Source organism: Pseudopodoces humilis, chromosome 6, assembly GCF_049639895.1.
Source record: "Pseudopodoces humilis isolate 2021_Gansu_Grassland_sample_001 chromosome 6, ASM4963989v1, whole genome shotgun sequence".
NCBI lineage: Eukaryota > Metazoa > Chordata > Aves > Passeriformes > Paridae > Pseudopodoces > Pseudopodoces humilis.
Genome location: NC_142205.1, coordinates 56,291,815 through 56,318,159, shown reverse-complemented (window position 1 = coordinate 56,318,159; position 26,345 = coordinate 56,291,815). Strand labels below are relative to the sequence as shown.

Below are 26,345 nucleotides of genomic sequence, written 5' to 3'. Positions count from 1 at the left end.
CTGAGGCAGCGCGGGCCCCGCGCCCGCCCCGCGCCCGCCCCCCCCTGCCCGGCCGAGCGCTCGTGGTACGGCCCGGCCTCTGCCCGGGCGGGCGGCGGGAGGGCCGTGCCCTGCCCCGGAGCTCGCCTGAGGCGCTGCCTGCGGCCAGCGGGGCCAAAGGGCACGGGCCGGGCCGGGGCTGCACCGCCAGCCGGCCCCTGCCCTCCACCACGGCCCCGAGGGTGCTCCCGCGGTGTCTGCTTGAGTTGGTTGCTGTTTTATTTGGGGGGGGGGGGTTTCTTGTGTGTGGGTGGTTTTGTTTGTTTGTTTGTTTTATACTATTATTATTTGTATGGGAGGTTTTTTGTTTTTAGAAGAACAGACTGCAACAACTCTTTCAAAATTTTTCAAAATTTCGGAAGTTTGAAAACCTTGGAAAGGAGCTGCCCAGCTGCAGACACGCGTCCCAGGTGTCCGCACAGATGTGGCAAAGGAAGTCCTGAGAGCGCTGCTAAAGCCAGAGGGGGAATTGCAGGCTAAGAAACCTTTGGGGAAAGGTTTGTTGCGCACACGTGAAGCTGGTTATGCAATTTCTGCTGGGCTCTGGTCCTGGCCGTGGTTTGCAGACACACTCGGAAAGCAGGAATACCTGTCCTTTGCTCTGGGTGTTTCTTGGCACAAGTGTAGAAACAAACTACTCCTGCAACTGCTTTCAACTAGGAATTAACCAAGCATTCAGCAGGCAAAAAAGGACATTTATCCAAGATCCCTTCAACTTTTCTCCGCAACTGAGTATGGCTGAGATTTCTACCAACACTGCAACAACCTTATGTTCCTCCTGCTTTTCTGGTTTAAAGCACAGCTTGTGTCAAAGTACTTGGCAGATACCAGGAGAAGAATTTATGCTTGATTGTTTTCCTATTTCAGATAACCTTTATGGGAATCTTGTGTCTGAGCTATCTCCACAAAGATTAAATAAAATTCATATCAGCTCTTTCAGGCAGAACAAAAGATAATGGAAAAAAAAAAATATTCTCTAGATTTTCCACAACAGCTGAGCTTTCTCCATGAAAGAAAATTTGTTTGCTCTCACCTAAAGTTTTTAGCAGTTTTCCACCTGCCCCCCTTAAAAAGCACTTAATTAAGTGCATCCAACAGATCAGTGTTTCTCCAAAGAAAGCTTTCTGTCAGAATATGTCCTGTTACCTGTTGACTGCTCTCTCTTCTTCTCCAAAATCAGCAGACTGAAGCTTTTCTCACCTGTTTCTATTCACTGATGAAGGATATAATTTTCTTCTTTTCTCCCTTTTTGTAAGATGTCTTGCAAAATGAAGGAAAATGTCTCCCCTAAGTAAAGCGCAAACAAAACAAATCAATAAAATAAACTCTTTGCACTCTTCAGCTCATCATAAGCTCAGAAATGCACTACTGAGCTCTCTGTCTTAAAAACCTATCAGGAAAAGCTTCCTATAGATGATCATCATTCCAACTGGTATTTAAGCTGCATATAATATTTCAAGATCTATTCATTCATATCTATCTATGCGCTGGATGAGAATGGAATTCGCCAGAGATGAAGCTTGTGGTTTAAACACTTCACAGAAATGTAAATCTAACCAAAAAAACAATCAAACAGGCTGTGCAGGCAGCCTGGATGCCATTGCTACTTAATTGTGAACTCCTGAAAAGGCCAGGCTACCAACCTCAGGCATCAGTGGTAAAGCACAGGCCGTAGGTACCTTATGTTTCTTTTCAGTCCCCTCTCACTGCCTATAGACCTACCTGTATCTGGGCATGTTGACCAGAAGGATATTTCAACAACAGCAACAACAAAAACCCCAAACCAACCAACAAACAAACAAACAAAAAAGGACTGAGAAGTTTCAAGCATAATGCAACATCATTTCCAGATAAGGCACAGATAATGATACATTGCCACAAAAATTACTTACAGCATCTACAGCAGAGCCTGTAGAAGAAAGATGGTAGTCTCTTTGCTCACCACTAACAGTGCTGGCCACACCCAAGTGTTGGTCCAGGAAGGGGAATGCAGCATCCCTTAACTCCAGAAAAAAATAGAATATGACATTACACTAATAAAGGTATAATAATTTATTAAGTTTGTGGGACAAGTGCCAGAAGCTTGTGGCATTGCGAAACAATTAATCAAGCATAGAATACCAATGAAGTAGGAATACATACCAAGCAATAGTAAAATCATTAGAATAAAGACATGGTCAGTAAGCTTTCCTGAAATACATTTGCAGTAAAGTAAAACATGTATTTGTTTATACACAGAAATAGGTCAAATTCATGCCCTTACCATGCTGTTCAAAACATCTCATTGCACTGCACTGCGTCAGGTTTTTAAACAGACACACCCCCTTACCTTCACTCTTCAAGAGTCACTGCTGTCCTTTCATTAACATGCTCTCCCAGCTCTGTTGACAAGAAATCCATCTTACTTCTGCCATTTATTGCCACTGATGAGTCATTCACATCTGGAGGTGAAAAGGGTCCAATGGATATTGTGTTTCCCGGCCTGAGGGAGCTGTGGGTGGCCTTTCATTTGCAAAGGGCTCTTCTGCACCACGTCAGGAGGCAAGAACCGTGCTCCATAAAGGCTTTGCTGCCCCAGCCCAGTAGAACAATCCCTGACCCCTGAGCCCTTCTAGCTGTTAGCTCCCTTCTGCCTTGCATCTCTCTGCTACCTCTACAGAGAGCCAGAGGCTGCACACCTGCAGAATTGCTTGTGTTTTGGCAATCCCAAACCCTACACAAACCTGCCAAGGGCTTGATTCTCTTGTGTCTTTCCCCCCTGGTAGGCAAGGAGCCAGCCACACTACAAATGTGTGTGTTGGTGCTGTAAAGCAAGGGCTACGGCCATAATGCACACGGTTTTGAGGATTCCACGTATTTGGAGGAGCTGGATAATCTCATCCTCAAACTCCTGCCTCCAAAGTTGAGTTGGAAAGTGAGCAAAGCTCAAAAACCCATCCAGGCAAGCACACACAAAAACCAGTTCAACAAGGTAAATGAAGCTATGAGAAATGATGAGTCTGAAGAAGGCTGAGGCAGCAAAACTCCCTCTTAACCCTGATTCAGCAAAGCACTTCCCTGTAGGCTTGTTTTATTGCATCTCCTTAACCTTAGCACTTTCCAGAACCAAAGCTGACGGCCAGGAACACATCCTCACTGGGCAAATCCTGGAAAGCACTTGGATTTCACCGGGTCTAACCCACACAGTGTAGCTTCAGTGAGGTTAAAGGAGCTGCAGGGCAAAGGAAAGAAACAGACGAGTACAACACCGAAAAAAGGGGTAGGGAAGAATACAACCAAAAGGGTATGTTGACTTTAACGAAGAAGACTAACTTGGGTACAGTCTGTTGTGCAAGTAATTGCTCTACAGATGTTAGGAATCAAACTTTTCTGGGAAGAGAGGAAAACAACCCTTCATCTTTTAATATCTTAATTGAAGAAAATAGATTTTAAAAAGAAACCACCTCACAGGCACTAGAGGCTACACCCTACTAGCTTTTGGCAACCAACAGGAGCAATTTCCATCATCTTACTTGGCATTACTCACTTATCACTCAGAATGCCTTAAAATGTTCCATAATGCCTATGAACTTTCACAAGTTAGGGCTCGTTCCTCGTAGATGTATTGCCAAAAAAAAAAAAATGAAGTTAGATGTAATTTGGAGAGTGATAGCAGGTGGTGTGAGGGTAGAGCACACTGGCAGCTGTAAAGATCTAAATGAGAAACAAATGGAAACGGCATCAAAATTATCCTTGGGGGGTTGGGCAGGGACAGAATAATAAATTTTGCTAGTTATATGTGTGTAAAACCCTCATTGTCCAAAATTCCAAAGATTTATTTCTTCAAGCACTGTACTCTAAGCAGTACATCTGCATAAGGATCCCACTGAGACCCAGTGTCCAGCACTGATCATTTCTCAACAGATTCAATTTACAAAAGACATCAATTGTTTGGTAAAGACAGCACGCTAGATTTAAAACTCCTTCCACTCAGTGGTTATGATTCTTGCCTTGAGGGGGGATTATTTTGTTTAAAACATTTGTCACAGCACCTGGGAAGCCAAGATTTCAACAAATTAATTCCTAGTTATTGCCACTGTTCTGCATGCCTGTAAATTCCATTATGAAGGCTCAATTTGGGTCAGCTTCTCTAGAAGAGAAAAAGCAGATATTTAACATCTCTTTTCCAAAAGAGCATATTGTTCATGATAGATGCCACCCAAGCTTTGTTTCAACAGTCAAAAAGGCCAACCCAAAACATGCTTCCTTGGAGTCAATAGTGGGAAAAAGGGAAAGTCAAGCAAGAAAACATGAAAAATCTTCAGTTTCCAAAGCAGCAAGTTATTCCAGTAATTGCTACAGTGAACAAAAAATGAAATCTAAACATTTATTTCCTCCTTCGATGTGTGTCTGTGGGTGCACACCCTGCATTTAGGTTTTGTGTGTGTTCCATCCGAAATCTCCATTTTAAGTCAACTCTCCAAAACAATTTTGTACTGCAAAATTAAAATACAGAATACTTGCCCCCAACCCTCCCACAGAGATTTTCAGAGTTGTGTGAATCCTTAGGTTCTCCCAAGCAGCCTAAATCATCATTCAGTTATGATTATGTTCAGTGAAATACTACACAACAGGAAGGTTAGATGGAAACTAAAGAACAGATTGCTTACCCGAGGCAGCAAATCATTTGAATTTTTGATGTGTACTAGGTTGACAGCTTTTTCCACACACAATTCCCAATACTGATAGGCTGAGGCAGAATCTTTGCATCAAACACACAGTTCAAGAAGCTGAGTTCAGGAAAAGCTTGTAAATTCTGGGAATTCTCCTGTAAATACCTCTTTTGGTTTCAGAGAGACCTCTTAGAGCCACACACGCTAATTAGTAGATCATAATTAATTTTTGCAGAATTTTGCCTTAACTGTCAAGAAACAACAAAATAGATTTGGTAATCGCCTGTCTGGAGCTGCAAGGCAGTGGAAGCTGCCATGTGACGTTGGCTCCATGGCAGGTTTTTCAAAGGACCAGCAGCTGCCAAAGCCAGCATTTCTGCTGAGCTTTTCAGCATTCCTCACAGGGAACTCAACTGTGACAGGATGAGGGACACTGGCTTGAGATCTTCAGGGATGTGCTATGCAGAGAGCCTGGAATGTCCAGCTGGCAGTCACTGACAGTATTCCCAAACATACAAGCCAAACATGTGGATTGTATATAGCTAAGGAAGGGACAACCAAGAGATCCATTTTTCCCTTCTCCCAGCAGTGATGCTGTATTTCGGGTCAGCTGCTAAAGAGAATTTCAGGCTTGGCCAAGAGTGTGACAAATGAGAGTACTGCTACTGGCTCTAGGATATTTTGCTCAATTTTAAGAATAAATGTGCTGTTAGGATCCTCCCTTTAGACAACCAAATAGGATGATGAATGTCAACATTCAAGAAAAGGGGAGAAAAGAAAAAACAAACACTGAAAAAACCAGCTATAGACTAAAAGGTAGCACTGGATAAAAACTCAAAGCAACAATGCTCAGGAAGCAAGGAAGAAAGAGAAGGGAGGATCTTATAGCAATTAAGCTCCTCATGTCACTGTAAGAGCAGTTCTGCCTAGCAGGTGACAGTTTCAGCCACTACAGAGCTGGCACCATTTTGCCTCATCACAGTAAATACAAAAAAAAAACCCTCCCCTTGCTTTGGTCCACGTAAAGGGGGTGAACTCACTCCTATAATGCTGTTCACTCACAACGTCCACCACCTATTTCTCACCATCCCGTCTGACCCAAACTTGTCTTTGGTTGACAGCAGAGCAGAACTGATGGCATCAACATCATTGTCATGAGGTCTGGCCCAGCCCGTGCTGCGCAGCCATGTTCTACAAAGACTGGAAGAAGTGAATCCTGCCTGGAAACATGATAAAGAAGTCCTGATTAATTAAGTGCAAGATCGCCTCAGCAGAAGCGAAGCCTCCAACAAGAAGAAATAGGACAGAAAATGTTTACATTTCAATTTGTTGCATTCATTTGCAGCATGTCACGCTCCTGAGGGAGCAAAATGACTTCTGGCAGGGATCCAGACTACGGGAGCTTTATGTGAAGCCTCGTGAACCAACCCACTTAAGGCAACTGATATGAAACAGGAGCACAGGTGCTTTGATGATTAGATGAAGCAGCTGACCTCTAGGTCATGGCTTTAACAGCAGGTGAGGGACCATCAGACAACCATTCTGTGAGCCACAGAAGGAGGGGTTTCCTCAGCCAAAGCACGGACCTCACAGTGTAACAACACAGGCAGATGGAGATGCACACACACATGTGACTGAACAGGGTGCGGGGGAAGCCTGCTCTGCTGCCAACTCATCTTAACACAGCAAGAAAGCATGTGAGCAGCCAGCAGTAAAATCTAGGTTTCATTAAACAATCTACAAGTTTGGCAAATGCCTTTGACAGTCAGGTTCTCAACCACACTGATGCCCCACGGATTTGCGGTTGTGTGGGCATTATTAACCTGAAGTATTTCCCCAAGTTACAGATGCCTTTGCAACCAGGTTATGTTTCATTTCCTGAGAGATTTACTGAAGAAATCCTCCTGGGGGTTATCACAAGAAAAATTAAACAGGTGATTGGGAAAAGCCAGTATGGATTCACTAAGGGCAAATCGTGCTTGACAGAGCTGATCACCTTCATGATGGTAAAGGAACTGCTCATTCCAAGTGGGACGGGTGGCAGACATTGTTTACTTGGATTCTCCAGGGATTTTGATATGGGTTCCCACAGCCTCCTCCTCAGGAAAAGGACACATTATGGTCTAGACAAGTGGGCCTTGCAGTGGGTGGGGAACTGGCTGGCAGGAAACATCCAGGAGGTGCTGGTAAACAGCTCCTCTTCAGGCTGGTGACCTGTCACAAGTGGGGTCCAACAGGGATCGATATTGGGCCCAAAACTGTTTAATATCCTCACAAGTGAGCTGCGTGATGGGACCAAGTACACCCTGATGAGGTTTGCCAAGCGGGGAAGCAGGCACTTCAGAAAGGAGACTCGCCCTGCAGGAAGACCTGGACAGGCTGGAAGAGTGGGCATTATGGGTTACTTGGGCTAACATGAACCTTATGAAGTTCAACAAGGACAAGCATAAGGTCACAAAAGCTGCTTGAAAGACCAAGGTAAGAGCTAGATAGAAGATGTTTTTAAATAAATATTTCACTTTGACTAGACCCTTCATAAGGACTTTGTTAGAATTATGATGCTCAGCACAATTCACTTTTGGATTCCTTTCCTGGATGAGCTGCTTAATACACAGTGAGTGAGGCAACTTTATGTTCCAGAGGAAGGGGAACATTTTAAAATGCCCTTTGTGGAACTCACCTCTTTCCTTCACTTCTTTCAGCTGTGCTGAGCTCCTTTGGGCTCAAAGGTGAATTTTCACAAAAACTAACTGTAATGTAACATCATCTTCATCTCCACATACATAATATGAAAAATTTCTCATGTCAGGTGCTGATTTGTGTTCTTACCTAGGGCCAAGAATACTGGCAAATCTCAACAAATTAAAGTGAATGAGACAACTGGACAACATGACACAGTCAGACTGCACAATAAATTGTGCAAGGGAAGCCAGGAGGTCTTGAATGATAAGGTATCCACGTGTTTTCCTTGGTTGCACTTGTTTTCTACCCTGTTCCATAACCTTGGAGTGCAAAAGAAGGTTACTGTATCTCTAGGAGCCTCTGATACCATGCCCAAATTCACAAAACAAGTTCTGAGAGCTGCATTATCCCTATGTGCTATAAACCATTGAGTCACTGGTCACCCAAAAGACATGTAAATAATGTCTCTCTCACAAGAGAGTAATAAAAAGAGAAAGAAAAAAGATAAAGTGATTTGGGGGTGAAGAAGGTAAGTGTTCTGGAGGTAAATAATGCCACCCTCCCTAGCAGTACACCCATCTGGCTGGACACACAAATCCCACTTAGGCAAATGCTTCTGTTGAATCCTGTGCTGAGAAAATGCTGATTTCTAAAGCAACCATCAACGTGCCAGGGCTGCACATTGCTAGACAAGGAGTTTATATCCAAAGTCCTGGGACCAAAAGGCCTGAGACAAGTAGCCTGAGCTGGTGGGAGCACAAAGCAGTCATGGTAAAGACTTATCACAGCAGACAGCATTGCTGAATGCTTACGGTGATACAGGGATTTGAAACAAACAAAACAAAATTTAAGCTCTGCTGGGAAAAAATGCAGCTGTGCATGAAAAAGCAGGTTACAGAAAGGGGATGAATACTGAATAATTATCATATGAATGGACAACCTTGCAGGGCTCACATAACTCCTGCCTAAATCTAACCTTGTTTGCTAGTGCTTTATGATTCCCTGAGAAAAGCAAAGCAGGTAGCTGTGCTTCAGGGAATTATTTCCATTATGGGACTGGGTAACATGAGTAGATTGTGCTGATGGGAAGACTGGCAGTGCTCTAGGAACACTACCGTTGAGGAAATGCCTCCTGATAACCACTCACTCTCCTGTTACCTGTAGCATCAGCACGATAATCTTTTCATAGAAGAGCTGGGAATGCTGCCTTTGTGTCATTATACCGAAAGCCAGCTTTAGGAGGAACCAGACAGTGTCACCTCTGCTTCAGAGCATTCAGCACCTGTTAAAGACATTGAGGGGATAAATGGACTTGACCTTACTTTATAATTTGATTTAGCATAAATGAACATTTTTCTCCTAGATGCAAGATGACCCAGACCAGTTATTTTAATTACCAGGTCAGAGGTCACTGTTCTTTGAGACATTATTATTTCTTGTTAGAAGAACTGACTTAAAAAAAAACCTTGTCACAAACTAGGATTGTTCTGAACACAGCAGAATCTAAAGACAGATTTGAATGCAGGAAACACACAACTGTAGAGACCATGCTCTATAGGATGTCTTCATTCTCAATCCAGCAGCAAGCTACACACAGGAGATACAATGAAATGCAAGGAAAGTTCTGCTGCACTCCCCAGAACGTTACCACTCAAGGCCAGGGTATTTTTAAACCCACACATGTTTGACAAGAGAAAATTTATTTACTTGACAAGTGCCAAAGGAGCTGTGGAGAAAGTGACCCCATTCTACAGTGCATAGCCAAGAACTCTCTTGCTTTATCCTCTAACCCTGTCCAGTTTCCAAAAGGCTACTGCAGGCTTGCTCAGCACATCAAATTTGCCTCACTCACCTCAAGGAGACAGAGAGGTGTCACACACCAAAAGCTCAGAACACTCCTATTTCAGCAGGCTTGTCCTGAAAGCTCAACAATGTTAGAGGTGGAACCAAAATCAAGTTCTTTTATTGAAGCTCTGAGTTCCACCTCTGACAAGACTTCAAGGAAAGAACAGTAACTTGAGCAGGTTTTAATGAGATATCCCAGTGTATCTGTTCTTGAGGACAGTGCAGAAATATCCAATCTGGCTTTAAAGAGAGATGAGAAGACAAAACAGACCATACAAAGTTTCTTGTTACTGAATACGAGACTACATCTGTGACCAAGTTAACTTGTTTAGAGATAATAATTTGTTTGGTAATCTGGCTATTGTACTGAAGTTACAGTTAGAGCCCTACCAGAGAAAACTTTTTACTATGGAGGTCATCACAGTACAACAAGGAAGATGAAATTTATTTCCTAGAACCCACTTGAGGAAATTAGCAATTAAATCAGCTCCCAGTCCAATGATTCATCCTTGAAGTCACATTCTCATAGCCAGCAAGATCTTTCCAGCATTTCATTAAAACAAAACCAACCACCCTTTTCCTAACTTCTCATTAAGAAGCAAAGTTCCCTGCAGTGCCCACTGGGCTGGCCAACACAAAACACTAGTAATTAAGCCCAAGAAGTGATGTGCAAATTGAGGTCTGAATGTCAGCCACAGGACACGGTGTTCTGCCTTTTTGTGTGTTTGTTTACCCAAAGCAACAGTGGAAATTCAGTCCTCATGTCCACAGCAATACAAGACTTTCCATGATGGCTATTATCAATTTTATCAGAAGCTGACAGGAACTGGACCAAGATGTGTCTCTGCAAGAGATCTACAGAGGCCAAAATTTCAGACACAAATGGTCATTTTCATCATCGCTCTCTCAAGGGAGAGGCTGGTGTGAAACATCCCACTCCACAAATTCTTCAATGCCCAGAAGATGTGACAGATTCACCATTGTCAAATATAACACCTTCATCAGTCAATACTCCACTGGACAGGTCACTTGAAATTGAATGGGAAATGCAGAAAGAATTTTCCAAAAGATGGAATCCAGAAGTTTAGCTTACCTCCAATTACCACAACCTAGTGGCTGTGCTCCAGTTTGCAGTAAACACTACGCAGAACCATGTGCCATGGGAGCTTGTTATCTCATCATGTATGTGTAAGTCTGCTCTTCATTGTCTGTTCAGTATATCCAATAAGGCATTAATTTGTAACAGCCACTTTTGGTCAGTATTTTCTTTCCCAGTGATGAGCTGGACTTTTCTTCTCAGCTGGCTCATTCATTAATTTATTTGCCACTTTGCCCAGCCAGGAGAATGTCATTCTCTGAATTAATATTTGGTGAATGAGCACCCTTAATATTCAGAGCCCTTGCTAAAATGCCCTCTTGAAGCTGCTTAAACACTGGGTAACGTTTTCCTGGGTTTACCCTTGCGATCATCAGCACCAGACAGATTCTCTCCACTTCAGCTGTGCCAAAATCCACAAGCCACTTGATGTTTGCCCCAGGTAATGTCCTGACTTGTCTATCAGTGGGTGTCAGAAATTCAAACTTCCACCCAGATGATGGTTCTTTTTTTTTCCCACACAGGTAGGTTTAGGAGTTCAGTTTTAAGGAAAGAGGCTGCTCAGCAGCATTCAAGTAACAACAGTAATGAACCCTCAAAACAGTTTCCAAGGAGCAACTGGAATCCCTTTGTTGCCCTTCTCCTGGAGGCAAAGACCAGCAAGGAAAACAAAGATATGATAAACTACTAATGGCACAGGGCTGCTTATGTGGCAAAGCGTTTGTGCTCCTGTCAGCTAATTCTGGCTGGAAAAACAAAAGGATCCTTTCTCTCTTGGGTTAACACGCTGGGTCAGTTCTTTAATTAGAATTATAATGGATTATATATCAGTTTTTTCCCTAGTCTGGTAAACTTCCTGCTAAAAATCAGATACCTATGTAAAGGAAAATCCCTTTCATCTGCAGCATGTCCTGGATGCTTACTCAGCAAGGCATCCCAGTTCTAAAAAAAAAAAAAAAAAAAAAAGCCTCTCAAGACTTTCTGGTTCTGCAAATCATATAGTCAGCATAGTAAGAAAGCACACAGCAATCTTCCTTTCAAGGAACTAGGCTTCTTAATCATTTTACTTCTCATTTCTTCAAATGGGGACATAAGTATCTTAAGTAATCTAATCTTTTGAAGAAAAAGATGAGCATTGGTGCATATTTCCAACCAGATTTTCCACAGAAACCAAGTTTAAGCCATCCCACTGCATAAGCACATCCAATTTTTGTAATGGGGTAATTTTTGAGCTGTGGGGTCTTTTTCAACCAAACTGACCACATCAGGTGTCAGAGAGGGGAAGCTCCACCCGCTTACCAGAAAACAGACAACCTTCCAGTGTCCTCAGCAAGTGTTAGACTAGAGAGCATTCAATCTTTGTTTGATATTCTATTCCTTAGTGTTGAGACAAAAACCCAAAGAAATTCAGAGCACTTCTCAAAAGAGGCCAATGCCACCTTTCACCATTTCTCAGGAACACCTGAATGCTTTGTGTGTGTGCATGTGTTTCTTTTTTTTGTACATATCTCTAACTTTTTTGTTTGTGTACACGTGTGTGTTTGTCCTTTTTCTGAGGGAGGTTAGGCCAAGTTAGTTATTCTCTGCTTTTTTGTGTGCCAACCATTAAAAGGAAATTTGGTAGAACACACCACAGATCATCATCATATCTGTGAGGACAAGCAGCAAAATCTGGAATCTTTTACTGATTCGTGTTTCCTATAAGCTGTAATCTGATGCAAACGGTTTGTGCTGCACTTGGCTCCATGCAGCATGCTATACAAAATCTGTTCCTGCTTCTACATTGTTTGGCACGTACCTGAAAACATTTAAAAGAAGAATTTAACTGCCTTAACTGTTCTGTCTGGTTACCATAACACTTTCTTTTGTTTCTAAAACCCAGACATGCCCAAACCCTCTGAACTCACTATTTATGTTAAAGCAACAGCAGTGTACTAACTAGCTGTGTTTAATTACTTTGCCTGTATACAACTGTAGTCCTGAAAATCTGTCTTCAATTTATAGCTCTTTCATATAGGTGTACTGCCAACATGACAAATCAATTTGCCTCTGCTATCTACACAGAATTAATTTTCCTTCCTCAAACTATGCTGCTCTGAAAAATTCACAATTTTGCTGTTATGCTGGATGGAATAAAATACACAGTATTACTGACAAGTGAAAAAGTCTCTTTTCCTTTTTTAAGTCATGCTATTGCAAGGCATGATTGTAATTGCCTCAGTTTTGGGACACAGGAACACTGTGGGCTACTATTTCAAAGAGTCAAAACCTTGAATAATAACTAGCCTCTGAACTTACTTCCACCACTTTAATGCAGAATGCTGTTAAATCAACACTCTTACACCCTTCCTGACAGCACAAGTCAAAGGCTTCAGTTCTGGCAAGGATTGTTGGGACAGGAATTTTGCCCAAGCCCTCAAATGACCACTTGGAGGCTGATGTGTTGGATGGCAGCATTTATTCACCATCCAAGGCTCCCAGAGAGGTTAAAATGAAAATTTTCTATCAGAACAGTTTTGACTGTTTACAGTATCACTAAACCACTGAGCTACTTAGAATCTGGTACCTTGCCTCCAACCTCAAGCCTGGTTGCCCTAAGCAGAGTAGGTTACATTGTTGGCAGATCACTGCAGTGGCAGCGCAAACACATCCCCTCAAAAAAGTGACATGGTCTCAATGACCAGGTGTGCTGAAAAACAAGGAGGGAGGGAAAATAAACTCTTCTGTTCACTGTAGTGTGGAAACTCTCCAGAAAGGAGCCCACAGCTCTGCCAGATTTTTCCAACAGATACAAGAAGAGAAGGACACTGAAAATTTAAAATGTGCACAGCCTTTAAGTCTTAAGGGCAGCAACCACAAGAAATGATGCCATGGAAGGCCAAGAAAAATAAATCACAAGGACACAAAAATACCCAGACCCACTGTGATCAGTGTACATTAGGTATATTTTTATTTACAGAGTAGAGATGTCTAATCAATTATAAGGTTAGACACTCAATAATTCAGCTTTTTTTTGTGTAAAAGTATATAAATATATACATGAAATTCTATGAAGTAAACATTATTAACTGTGATACAGTTAACATTCACTACTATCCTTATGCTAACAGGCATCTCTTAAAGCTTAAATGCTGATTTCAAGATACCTTCTATAAAATAGCTGTAATTGTACCAGAAGGGCAAAAAATTCTGTGCCATGAACAAGCTTTCAGAAGAGACTAGTAAAATGTCTGTAATAAAGTTTGCCAGGATAAAAATACTGCTTCATCCCTCCCACTTCCCCACCCTGTAAGAAACAAATACCCCAAAAACAGTTGCAGAACTGCAGGAAGTAGTATAGGATTACTTTTTTTCTTCTTTACTTTTCTTTTTAAATTAAAATATTTTTATTTCAGTATTTTATGACATATTAAGGAAGCTGCAAAAAAAAATGCAGCTTTATTAAATATTGTTATACAAAAATCTCACATGTGCATCCATGGGGCTGAAGACAAAAGTGGTATTGTGTGAGCTATCCCTTTCCCTTAGAACTATATACTTTATTTGGAATGACGGAGAGACTTTACAGAAAAGACATTGGACAGCAACTGAAGAAAGAGATTAGAAAACTATTGGCAGGACAAATAAAATGTTCCAGAGCCTCTCAACCTCTTTGCTTCCTTATTTTAAATGCACTTCTCCTTCAGTATTTTATTTGTCTCTCTGTTGCTCTTCGTGCTGGAGATAGTTCAGGACATAAAGGACAACCTGATAGCAGAAAATGTACTGATCCTGCAAGGAAAAGGAAATTACAGAGCATGTGAAAAATGCCTCCATCACCTAAGTGCTCTCACTTGCACTTCACAGTTGCACAGCGCTTTCAATACTAATTATATTATTAAATAATAAAGCCACCACCAAATCTCAAAGAAAACAAAATACCCTGAACAACAAAAAGCCCAAACAAAAGGGCCACAGTGGAAAAATACACAACCTCATCTTAAAGCAAGTACAGATATGACTCGGCCAACTAAAGATTTATTTCATATGGGACACTTATCCTCCTTTCACACCAAAACCACCTAAAGGAGATTAGGCACTTAATGTAAGCAGAAATGAAGACAGCAAGTGAATTTCAAGGTCTTGCATCAATGCCAACTAATACAGAACTCAGAGGACAGTGCCACTTTTTACTTTAATCTCAGTGACAGAGGTGTGGGGGGGTGATACATGTTTTGGGGTGTGAGATGGGCATGGGGCTGATAGCTTAGTGGTTTGATTTCAGGGTTTTTAACTAGGACTTCACAATTCCTTCCCACTCAAAGAAAAAGTGCGTATTTTAACAAGACCTCGTGATGACCATCTTTAAAGTTAATTAGATCTAGATCCAGATTATTCCTAAAAGATTGAACTTCTGGTTCCCAGTATCTCCCCAAAGGAGATCTCAAGACATCTCTGATACTATCAGTGATTCACAGCAGCTACAGTTAGGCCTTCTCTTCAGTTTATGATGCAACTTGAATCCAAAAAAGCTTAGCTGATTTCCTCTATAAACACACAGTTTTAAAGATGAAAACTCACAATTTTTTAAAACACTCTTTTTTCAAAACAATACACCATGTTAAAAACAGCTTGAGTTTATATATGTTAAATACATCCTGCTGCTCATCTGATTTAATTCTTGTGACACAAATGGCACGTTACAGTGCACAAAGGCAATTGCTGTGTGCATTACAAAGTTCTGGCACTTCAGATGGTTCAGTGAATGCCTGGGGAATCCAGACTCACCTCTGTCTGAACCATTCCGTGTCTCTGCAGACGCATCGTGCGCACCAGGTCCGAGATGTCAAACTACCAAAATGAACAGCAAGTTAAACCTTCAATAAAGACAGACATGCAGAACAAAGAAGCATCCCCAGCATCAAACCAGCGAATAGAATTAGGTACATTAGTAGTGAAACAAGTAATTCACTAGACCCTATGTCTGTGTGGTAGGTAATCAGCACGTGCTGTCTCTGGGCAATCCAGATGTGGCCTGACATCAGGCGCCCCCACCTTCTCTTGTGTTCTTTCTGTACACTGTCCCTCTTGCTTACTCTAAGCTAAGTGTGCAGAAAAGAGTTTTAGACATTCACAGGGTGCTTAGAAACTCCACTGAGGTAAGCAAGACATAGCTCATCTTCCCTAGAAATTCACAGTTTTGCTACCCTAGGCCGCTGAAGGACATAAACATAAGGAAGCTAGCACCCTCCTGTGGATCACCCTAGAAAGCAATCCCTGGTTGTGCTGGAAAAGTTAATTTCCACACCCTTTCCACCGATTGCTCAATCCATCATGGCAACATCATTTTTCTCACACCACATGCCAGAAGTCCAGTATGGTAGAACATGTCCTTGCAACATACTTCAAGTGGCACCCGGTTGCTGCAGTTCCCTAACCCAAGGGCCGCTGGATATTAGAGCTCTCCCCAGCTGGGATCACCAGCAAGGAAACACAGCGTGACAACAGCATGGCACGCTCTTTAAAAGATTGCACGGATTCAGTGGAACACATTTCCTGCAGGTCAGAAGCACCACGGAGCCCATCCCTGGGGATACTCACATCGAGGTCTCTGCTGATCAGCCCCAGCACCACATCTATACAGATGAGGGTGCCCGACCTCCCGATGCCGGCGCTGCAGTGGGTGATGATGGGTCCCGACCTGTGCACGTGCCGCATGTAGGAGATGAAGGTGAGCAGATCGTCTGGCTGGGAGGGGGTGTCGTGGTCAGGCCAGGCAATGAAGTTCAGGTGGGAAATGTGCCGCACTTCCCCTGTCTGAGGTTCAGAAACAACACCGCCATTTGGCATGTGGCAAGAATCAAAAGAAAGAAGTTTGAGTTCCCAAAGAAAAGTCTCAGGACAGAGAGGTTTTCCCAGTGAAGGTGCTTTGTAATACAATACAACAAGAGCTAAACTAGAAATAACTAGTAAGTAATTTAAAAGTGTAAGGTTCACTGTGGTGACTGAGCTGATCACACAGAGGAGTCAATAAGCCAGGCTGAATTTATTAGTGAATTTCATATCCCTACATATGTTTCTGTGGCCAGTGGGAGCCAAAATTTAGAGTCTCATTAGTGTAATGAAATCACAGCCTGGCCCAAATGCTTTCTCCTATAAAGGTTACAGAGCAGCACAAGCTGCAATGAAAAACAGCTGCCCAGTAATGATCGCTGGGCAATGAGGAGAAGCCCTGGGTTGCCTCTTGATGTAGGCAATGCAAGTGAAAGCAGGCAAGCCAGAAGTATAAGGATAAATATGGCAACACTCAGAAAAAACTCTAAGCATGCAGAATTGGATTCACTCACCTGAATCTCTTCGAGCTCCAGCACTCTGATGATGAAGCCCTTCAGCTGCTGAAGTCTCACAAGAGCAAGGCGTAGTCTGTCATTGATCATGGTGGTTTTATTGAGCACATCTGGCCAGTAACGCTGACACTTTATCTTTTCTCCCTCGACCTCCTGAGTCATCATGGCAATCACAGTACAGTTTTGTTCCCAAACCATTTGCCAGAAATCTGCTACAGTAGTAGGAAGAGGTCCTTGGCACGCGATGTAAACGAACTCCTCATTCCCCACGGGCATGCGAATGAAGCTGGCATTGATGTACCCACCTTCAACCCCGAGAGGGACTCTGGTGGTGTCATCTGCAACCCCCACACAACAGAAAGAACTCATGTTAGGTGTGCACATCATCAGACCTCCATGCAATACAGGTGCTGGGCCTTTCACACAGCCCTTATCTCCACAGATGCTTCCACAGCTTGCTTTGAAAGAAATAAATCACTTAAATACTTAATTTAGGGCACTAGTCGGTATTTCCAATAAAGAAAAAGGAGGGGAAATATAAATCAGCAGACTGGTGGGATAAGTGATTCGAACTGCAGCAACCCTAAAAAGCAGAGGTTGAGTTTTTCTCACATAGAACTAACATCTGTCAGATCTTACTTCTCAACAGCGAACAAGCAGAATTTTATGCCAGGAATATTTTATGGCAGGAAATTCACTGGCAATAGTACACGTCTGTCAATTCTGCATGGGTAAAACAGTAAAAAACCTTGTCTGGTTCCCCATGTACACATTATTTAAGACATGGGATCTACTGAAACAACTGAAAAGTCTGTGAACATCCATCCCTACCTACCACAGCACAGCAGTTTATTTTCCACTGATATTTAACTGCTTTATAGGTGCCTGCTTTAATTTCATCCTTACTAAGATTAGGAATCAAACCATCCCACCTCTGATCCGATCCATCTGACCATATAGGTTTGTGACAGAATATCAACTGGGAATTTCAAATGAGTTAGGACTTACAAGGAAGTATGTTTTTATATCTGTTCTTTCTCCTGTTCTCCTTTGCTTGTCCAATCAAACACTGATCCAGAGGTTTTAACTCCTGAAGGTTCTGTAAAGAAGCAATTACATTTGCATTAGGAAAGCACTGATTGGTAGTAAGAGCGGTTATGTTATTAAGTCATTAACAAACAGAATAATTAAAAATCAAATCCTAATGTGGATATGGAAAATAATGCAGTCACAGGAAGGAATCTTTTACACAGCCAAGAAAATGAAATTAACAACAAAAAAAAAATCCCCAAACTCCAAAAAACAACCAACTCAAAACCAAACCCCACCGAGTATCCAGTAAATATTTTATCTCAAAAAAGAGAACATGTAACATGGCTAACTTAAGCCTTTGGAAAGACTGGTTTCACATTCAGCAGCTGAGCTTCACAGCCTTTGTCTATGCCTGTTTACATCATAGTCACTTGGTAATTTACCAGAAGTAAGAATGATGTAAAAACACTTATGAACTGAATTCAAACTGATCTCATCTTTCAGCAGCTTGTGGGAGAAGGGAGAGAAGTCTTTGGTGTTAAGTCTTTTCATCTCTTTTTAGCTTCCAATTAAAGAGCTCTGGTATTCAAGGCAGTGATGATCCAGCCATTCTATTTTTGTTTCATACTGGGAAAAAGGACTTTAAAGGACAAAGAGTTACTCACTTCAATCTCTTTAGAAGGGACTCCCTGTTCCAGCAATCCACGCAACATCCTGATCACTGACTTCAATTTGGCTCCTGAATATTTGCCTCCAGGGAGCACATTCACAGTAGGGAGTGCAGAGATCTCTTCATTTGTCACTAGGGGGAAATCTAGCAGAAGATATAAATATAAATAAATAGGTAAAACCAGGGAAACATAAACTGTAGCTCACAGTTGGATTTGCATGCTGCTGCACTACCTGTTTTCTCTTGAATGTCCCCATACACCAGAGAGAACACACAGCTCTCTCAGTTTGACGGGCAAAACCAAATTAACTAGCAAAACCAGCAAGACAAAATCAGCTCTGATGACTTCAGTAACTAAAGGGCGTATTTTCCTGAACTTCCAATAAATACATTGAAATAAACTTCAAGTACATTTTAAATATAAGTTCACACAATAACCTACACAAATGGATGAACACACACAGGTATGAATTCAGAACTCTCCACATTACAGCCTGTGACTTGTTTTTAGCACTAATACTCAACATGTATACAGCATATCTTACAATTATCACTTGGAAGGACTTTTTTTTCCAATACATCTTGCCTCCCATCAGTCCTTCAGTGCTTCTCTGAAGCACAACAAAATTCATAAACCAAGAATCAATTGGTATTGCAATTAGAAGTGTCCTAAATCTACTTAGTCTGAAGTATCACATGGATTATCTTTTTTTCTTTCAATGAATGCAAAGGACTGCTGTATATGAACTTGAAGAAATGACATTTCTAATGCTAGCTCAAAAAAAGGGAAGACCAAATTCTGCCAAACACATCAAACTGCACAGATTTCCACTCTGCCACACTGAGCAACACCAAAAGAATGACAGTCAAGACACAAGTAGCGCCTAATCTGAGCATGGGGTAGTTGGTACGTGAAGCACATGACATATCAATCTAATCACAGTCAAACATATATTTATTGTCACAACTTTTGTGAGACAGATACAGAGGAAGAAAGTATCTCAGCTGCTCTCAGCTCTTTTACAACTACGGACACTACGTTGCCAATACTTGCTCCTGTTAACTCTCACACACCACACAAAGATGTAGAGATCCTCCCCAGTGCATTGCTGAGCTGTTAGAATCCCCCTTATACCTGCCATGACACCCTCAAAACATACCCAGGATGTCTCAAAATTCACTTCTGTCTATTTAAGGTGACCCTGAAGCTTTTCCACTGATTATGTTAAATGTCCTTGCCTTTATTTACACGTTCCTGGCTGACTGATTCAATCGGCAGCTCGTCGCTTCCCCATGTGATTTCCTCCTCATCTGCCTGGCTCAAGGAAGGCTGTGGAGGGGATCTATAAGAGGGCAAGGTATGAAAGTAAGAAAAGAACACCTAGAACCAACACATTTGCAACCTAGTCAAAAAAAAACCAAAAACCAAACAACAAAAAACAACAAACCACACCAGAAAGTAATTTATAGCTAACAATTACTTCTGGACTGAAATGATACCAATGATATCACAAACCTAACTTTTTTGCCCCCATCCCCCCTTTTTTTTTTTTTTTACATCCCCACTAGTAATAACTACCACTGCAATTATTTTTCAAAGGCTAAGCAACTGAATAGCATCCAATAGCAGATTTGGACCACTCATACAATTCACTACACTTGAGTATCTATTTTCAATTCCAAGTTTTCTAGTTTTGAAGATATTGATGAATGTATTAAGTACTTTAGGTGATAATGTCACTGCTTCTGCCAAGTATCAACCCCAAACTTCCCACAAGTTTAACAACATAAAAATTTTCACTGAAATTTCACTTAGACTAAAATTATTTCACTAAGAAAAACAATCTTGGGAATATCTGAAGTCCAAAGTGGCTCAAAGGGACAGCTAGCTAGTAACTTGGTCAGGCATATGCTTTGTGCTCCATGGAAAAAATAGTAAGGCCCAGGCATCCAAATGGGAGCTGATGGAGCAGAGGAAATCTACATTTGACTTGCAGTGGTCTAAAACCAAGAAGATGTAACACTAATGAAGCTTGTATAGATTTGAACTGAAGACAGCAGTGTTTGGATGTTTTCTTCACACCCAAGTACCAAGTTGTTAGCACAAAGCAAATTATGTTATATGGAGCCATCTGAACACAGTCCAGTTACTTGCTACAATCATGTATCAAAGGAACAAATAAGAGTAGGGCATAATAAATCACAGAAAGCTGATTAGTATTGAGGCAAATTACAACTTTTTAAGTAAGGAATAGACCAAGAGAACAATTCAACAAAGACATTGCACAGATATTTTATTTGGTTTGTTTTGGGGGTGGTTTCTTGGGTTTTTTGTTCTTGTTTTTCTCTCATTCTAACATATTACACTTCAGACTTACAGACTTCACAAGTTTGCTTTCAAGCAACACCAGAAAATAAATCTTACCTTTCTGGCACAGCTTTTACTTCACAATAGTCTTCACAACCATTTACAGGTGTTGGCTAGAAGAAATAGTATTTCAAAACACATTTAAAGACATAGTTGCAACGTTCACATACTGCAAATTTTAAACAATTAACAATTACAGGGACTATTTCTGAAGGGTACTAAGTTCAAAGCAGCACATAATGGAAGACTTTCCTCTTTTAGACATCTCATTAACCCAAAATAACAGAGGACGAGAACACTGAGCACTTGGAAAGATACTCTACTGTAACAAGGCCAAAAAGCTATATTAAAATCATTCCTGACTCACAGCAGCAGTAGAGTCACCTAAGTTTTCCCCAGTTGGCTTTTTTTTGTTTCTAATACTTAGAAACCCTTTATGAAGTAAGCTTGATAGTGAAAACTTCTGCCTCAGAACTGCCAAGCCACAGTTCCTATACTGTGGACGTGTAACATAACAAGGCACTACTTCTAAATGACACATTTATTCATTCACACCTTCCTGAACAGACAATGAAGACTCAGCACAGAGGAAGGCATTTCCATCCCTCTTTCAGGAAAAATTCTACAAAATCATTTATGCTTTCTTTTTGCTTTTCCACTGCCATCCCAGGACAATTTTACTTGTAGCTCTCCCTAGAGCACATTGACACAGAGCCAGATTCCTGATTTGATTTTCAGCCCCACTAACTGGACAGAAAGCTGCAAAAACCAGGATGCACTGGAGAGACAGAGTTCTGCTGATTTGAAACAAGAGACAAAACCCAGGCATCCAGTGCTGATGTAAAACAGGACACACAATAACAGAGAGTAAACCACATATAGAAGTTATTCAAGCTAATGAACTTATCCTAGCAAGATATTCCAGCAGCAGGAAAAGAAATTTCAAATCCACATTTTGGACACAGTGAAGTCTACACAGCATTAAATTTTCACTCTGACTGCTTCCCTTCTTTGAGCAGAAGTCACTGAAATATTTTAGATTAAACAGCTGAAGTAACATTAACAAGGTAGTTTATTACCACCCATTTCATAATATGAAATAATATAATAACTTATTTTTGAAAAAGAAGCTGATGGACTTCATATGATAGTGTAAAATAACTATATGCTTTGTTCTCTTATATAGGTAATTTATGATAATCAAGTGCTATTTAAAGTAAGTGTTTATATGCCATTTAAAGCTACTACCTACAGTAATGTTCTCATTTAAAGAACATGCCATGTTATTTCCACCAGTTCTATGCCAACAAAGAAAAGAATTGAAAGAGCATCTGCCAGCTTCTTGCCATCCTACCTCTGAAAAATCTTCAGGTAAAGATGACCCATCACAGTCTGTGTCCTCAGACTTATCTTCTGTCACCCTTCCATTCATCTCTACTGAACAGGAAAATCAGGGTAACATAAACATAAGATAAACATACCAGAAAATGCCCAGGAGCCACCCTTTCTCAGATGTGAATCCTGTTCCACCTGTCTGGCACTAGACAGGGAATACAGATGCCAGAAAAACCAAGAAACACTTTTTAAGTCCCCTTGATACCAGTGTGTTGGAAAAGAGCTCTTACTGTACAGAATAATCAGACTTTAGGTTTCTTTATTTTATAACTGGAACAGCTGCTATGATATGTGAGGTTGTTTGCACAGAATATCTGTGTCACAGCATAACTGGTGCACAGGCTGCAGCTAAGTTATCACATTCCAATGAATGCCAATGTTTTTTCTTCAGTTCAGTTAGATTTAGACGAGCAGTAGATCCAAACCAGGATTCTACTTACTCTGTGTATTAACAAAATGTAAATAGCACATGCCAGAGAAAAAATCTGACTTGTATCTGTCTGCTATGGAAGCACTCTGCTGCCATACCCTATGGATTCAATTCATCTTCAGTCACAAAGGACAGCCTACAGGAATTTGGAAGTACTGGAGCTCCAATTATATTCCTCAGCTGATGTCCTTGCCCAGCCAGAACCTCAGTGATCCCTAACTTCTAATTGCAATGACCAACGACAATAATCCAAAGATCTTGAAGTCATGACCTGTAATAATTATGATTTTGGTGGGTGTATCTTGAGTTTTAAAAGGAATCTCTACAGAAGTAGCAAGTATCTTGCTTGAATTTTTGGAGCATGTATACATGGTGTGACACCACGAAGGAACTACAAATCCTACTCTTCATTACATTTGAGTTAATAACAAGTAAAACTGAGGAGATGGAAAGAAGGAAAAGTGTACAATCAGAAGGTGGTACTGAAAAAGAGCCAGTCTTTCTAAAAGAGACAAAGCAGGTTGTTAAATTGTTTGGCTTTTAAGAGATCTCAACACATTTCCAAGTTGCGCAATCTGAAATAAATGAAATGCTGAAATGCTTCAGCATGCTAACATGACTGCAGCTGCAGGACCAGGTACCTAAACAATAGGAATTTCACTCAAGAGACAACTCTAGAATAGGAATAATTTTCCCAGATTACTTATAGCAAAATTCAGATTTTTCAAATTAGAACTGCACTTACTACATTGCATCTCAAATTCATGGTAATCAGCAACTATTTGTCTGCATTCAACTTGGGAAACTTGCAGTTCACAGATCAAATCAAAGTCAATCAACTCTCCCGGCTGACAAATCAACTGCTTACTTGGCACCTTGTTTCAAAGTGTTTATTGTCAGTGATGTTCTTTTCTAATGGCTCATGTTACCTGGCAGGTGATTTTCTGATGCAGCCTTCTTGAGATGTAGAAGACTCTGAGCCTCTGAAGTCACATTATTCTGATTTAAGAGGTTCTGGGCTTCTTCATCTACAACATCCAACAGATACTGGACAACTTCATTGTGGTCATCCTCATCATAATACTCATCATCTGGAAACTCTGCTCCTGAAGACAAATAGTGCAAAATGACAAGTTTTCCCAATATAGAATAGTTTGGGATAACTAATTTAAAGGGGTAGACACAAGACATTATTTCTAGCTGTTAGCATGGCCTTCCTTTATTTCTCTCTAACAGAAAATCCAATTTCTGTAAATCTACTTTCAGCATCAACTAAGTCCTATAAAGCAAAGCACAAGGCTTGGAAATGACCTTCTAAAAGCGACTGCCAGCCTCACATTTACTTATTTCAGCGTATTCAAACATGCCATGATTCTCTTGCACTGGTACAATAAAGACAGAATAATGCAGTCCCCATCTCACCTCCTCTTACCTGATTTGTCAATGTGTTTAGGAAAATCTGACATCTGATTGGTGAAACCAAGGGAAGGTGCATCTTCTGCCTCTGAGAGGTTCATTAGTGCTTTCGTGTGATGGATATCGTTTTCGGTATTTCCCTGAGAAGGTCCTAGGATGCCATTGCCATTGACCTGAGGAAACAAAGAACAGTACAAATTAACTCTCAAAGAGCCTGGCAGTTTGTTGAAGCAGAAAAAAACCACTAAAAAGTTCTCATCTCTCCTCAGCAATAAATAAAACCTCTATGCATATCATCTGAGATACCTGGGTAATGGATGGGAAGTTACACATGCAAGAGCAAATAAAATAAAAATTAAAGCAACTAAGAAAAAAAACCCCACATGCTGATGAAGCAGCAGCTTCTACAAGAGAACATATAGTAGTAGTTAACATTATTATAACCCCTACAAAATGTATGCAAGCTTCAGAACTTTTGGTCCCACAACACAGCATTTCTAAGGAAAAACTAAAGGGAAAAAAGAAAGAAAACCACCTAGTGAATATAATATGAAATAATATAATAACTGCAGAAACTGTGGGCTGAATGGAGTATTCTGGTTGATAGCCTTGCATCCTTCTCATAAGACAATTTATCAACAATAATATCAACAAGGCAGTGCCAAAGAAAGAGCAGACCAATTAAAAAAACATTTACTATGATCACTGCTTATTCATGTCAATTGATAATAGTGGGTTTATATACTTTGATCAACAGATTATTTCATTTTATTTAGTTTTAAAAGTGTTTGAAGAGTATTCTTTTCTCTGGTTAATGGTAACAAGCACAAGAGAGAAGCATTTACCTTGGGCCCATAGGCATCAGTTGACTTTTCTGTTTTATCACAGGGATCACCACAGGAGCAACCTAAACAAAAACAGGGAAATAACAACAACTTTTTATCTGAAATTAAATTATCCCCCATTAATTATTTTTATAAAATAAGCACATGAGTAGCATTTCTCCCTGGTTTCTGTGCATTGCCAAACTTCCATCTGAATGACTACACTTCATATGATGGCTTTTTGAACGTTCTATTTAATGGGATCAGAAAGCATGAATGCTAATACAAGCAATTAACGCAAAGCAAAGAGAAATGTTGATAAATAGTTTAACAACTTACAGTGGAAACATGCACCTTAGAGAACAGTGTTGATTCCCTTTTCCTCAAAACGTAGAAGATACAATCAAACAAACACCCATCATTGACCACTTTATTTTTTAATATTATCTGACATCTGAGTCCTTCTTCAAAGGAACCCTTCTGCTCTATATTAGAGGGAATTTCTAAACTACACAAGGAATGACAGCATAAAGACACTATTGCTGAATTTCTTTTCATGGAGCTTGTAGAGGAAAGATAAGCAAAGTCCTGTTGGAGCTGGTCACAATAAGCTGGACAAGGATAGTATCTTACAACCCATATCAGTTCCTTTATTTTTATAAACTTCATATAACTTTATAAACTTCACTTGCTGTGAGTAAGCACACAAATCTTACCATTAGCTTTCATTGGCCACAGACTTGAGTTCTCAGAGCTTTTGTGTTTCGGGAACACTGCATGACCATCTCTGTGAAAAAAAATATTTACAAGAATATTTATTAAAAAAATAAGTAAATCACTGTAATCATCAGATATTGAAGAAAACTGTACTACTGGTAAAACTTCTAATCATTCCCAACCAACTTGGTGTCATTTGCAAACTGAGTGAGGACACGTCCAATAACCTCTTCCAAATGATCAATAAAGAAATTAAACTGGACTGGCCCCAATACTGATCCTTGGGGAAACCCCACTAGCACCATTCACTATTGCTCTCCCACTCCAGACAGTTTTTAACCCAGTGAAGAGCATCTCTCCAAGCCACAGGCTGCCAGCTTCACCAGGAGGATGCTGTGGGAGACAGTATCAAAGACTTCACTAAATCCAGTAGACACATCCACAGTCTTTCTCTTATCCACCAGATGGGAAACCCAGTCATGAAAGCCAGGTCATGAGGGCCAGGCAGGACCTGCCTTTCCTGAACCCCACCTGGCTGGGCCTGAGCCCCTTGTCCTGTACATGCTGTGTGGTCACACTAGAGGTGATCTGTTCCGTGACCTTCCCTAGCATTGAGGACAGGCTGGCAGGCATGTAGTTCCCTGGATTCTCCTTCCAGCCCTTCTTGCAGATGGGTGTCACACTGGTCAACCTGCAGTCACCTGGGACCTCCCCAGTGAGCCAGGACTGATGACAAATAATGGAGAGCAGCTTGGTGAGCTCTCCTGCCAGCTCCTTTCATATCCTTGGATGAATCCCATCCATCCTCATGGACCTGTGAGCATCCAAATGCCACAGCAGGTCTCTGACTAAT

The 26,345-nt window shown here is 41.0% G+C and overlaps 1 protein-coding gene across 7 annotated transcripts in view; it reads right to left on the bottom strand.

Annotated features, from left to right (window-relative positions):
- Positions 1 to 13,238: 13,238 nt before the first annotated feature.
- Positions 13,239 to 26,345, bottom strand: part of PTPN13 (protein tyrosine phosphatase non-receptor type 13) — a 111,292-nt gene continuing 98,185 nt past the window's right edge. For 6 of the 7 annotated variants that reach the window (XM_088056323.1, XM_014254811.2, XM_088056324.1 and 3 more), the window contains 13 exons: positions 25,492 to 25,562; positions 24,797 to 24,858; positions 23,968 to 24,124; positions 23,465 to 23,641; positions 22,065 to 22,147; positions 20,768 to 20,823; positions 19,582 to 19,685; positions 18,338 to 18,486; positions 17,649 to 17,739; positions 16,641 to 16,978; positions 15,895 to 16,110; positions 15,082 to 15,144; positions 13,239 to 14,085 (listed from right to left, as the gene is read on the bottom strand). In XM_088056323.1, the coding sequence (XP_087912449.1) occupies positions 14,005 to 14,085; positions 15,082 to 15,144; positions 15,895 to 16,110; positions 16,641 to 16,978; positions 17,649 to 17,739; positions 18,338 to 18,486; positions 19,582 to 19,685; positions 20,768 to 20,823; positions 22,065 to 22,147; positions 23,465 to 23,641; positions 23,968 to 24,124; positions 24,797 to 24,858; positions 25,492 to 25,562 (1,648 nt within the window). In that variant the 3' untranslated portion in view covers positions 13,239 to 14,004. The remainder of the gene's footprint in view (positions 14,086 to 15,081; positions 15,145 to 15,894; positions 16,111 to 16,640; positions 16,979 to 17,648; positions 17,740 to 18,337; positions 18,487 to 19,581; positions 19,686 to 20,767; positions 20,824 to 22,064; positions 22,148 to 23,464; positions 23,642 to 23,967; positions 24,125 to 24,796; positions 24,859 to 25,491; positions 25,563 to 26,345) is intronic. The other variant, XM_014254812.2, reaches the window with a different exon arrangement.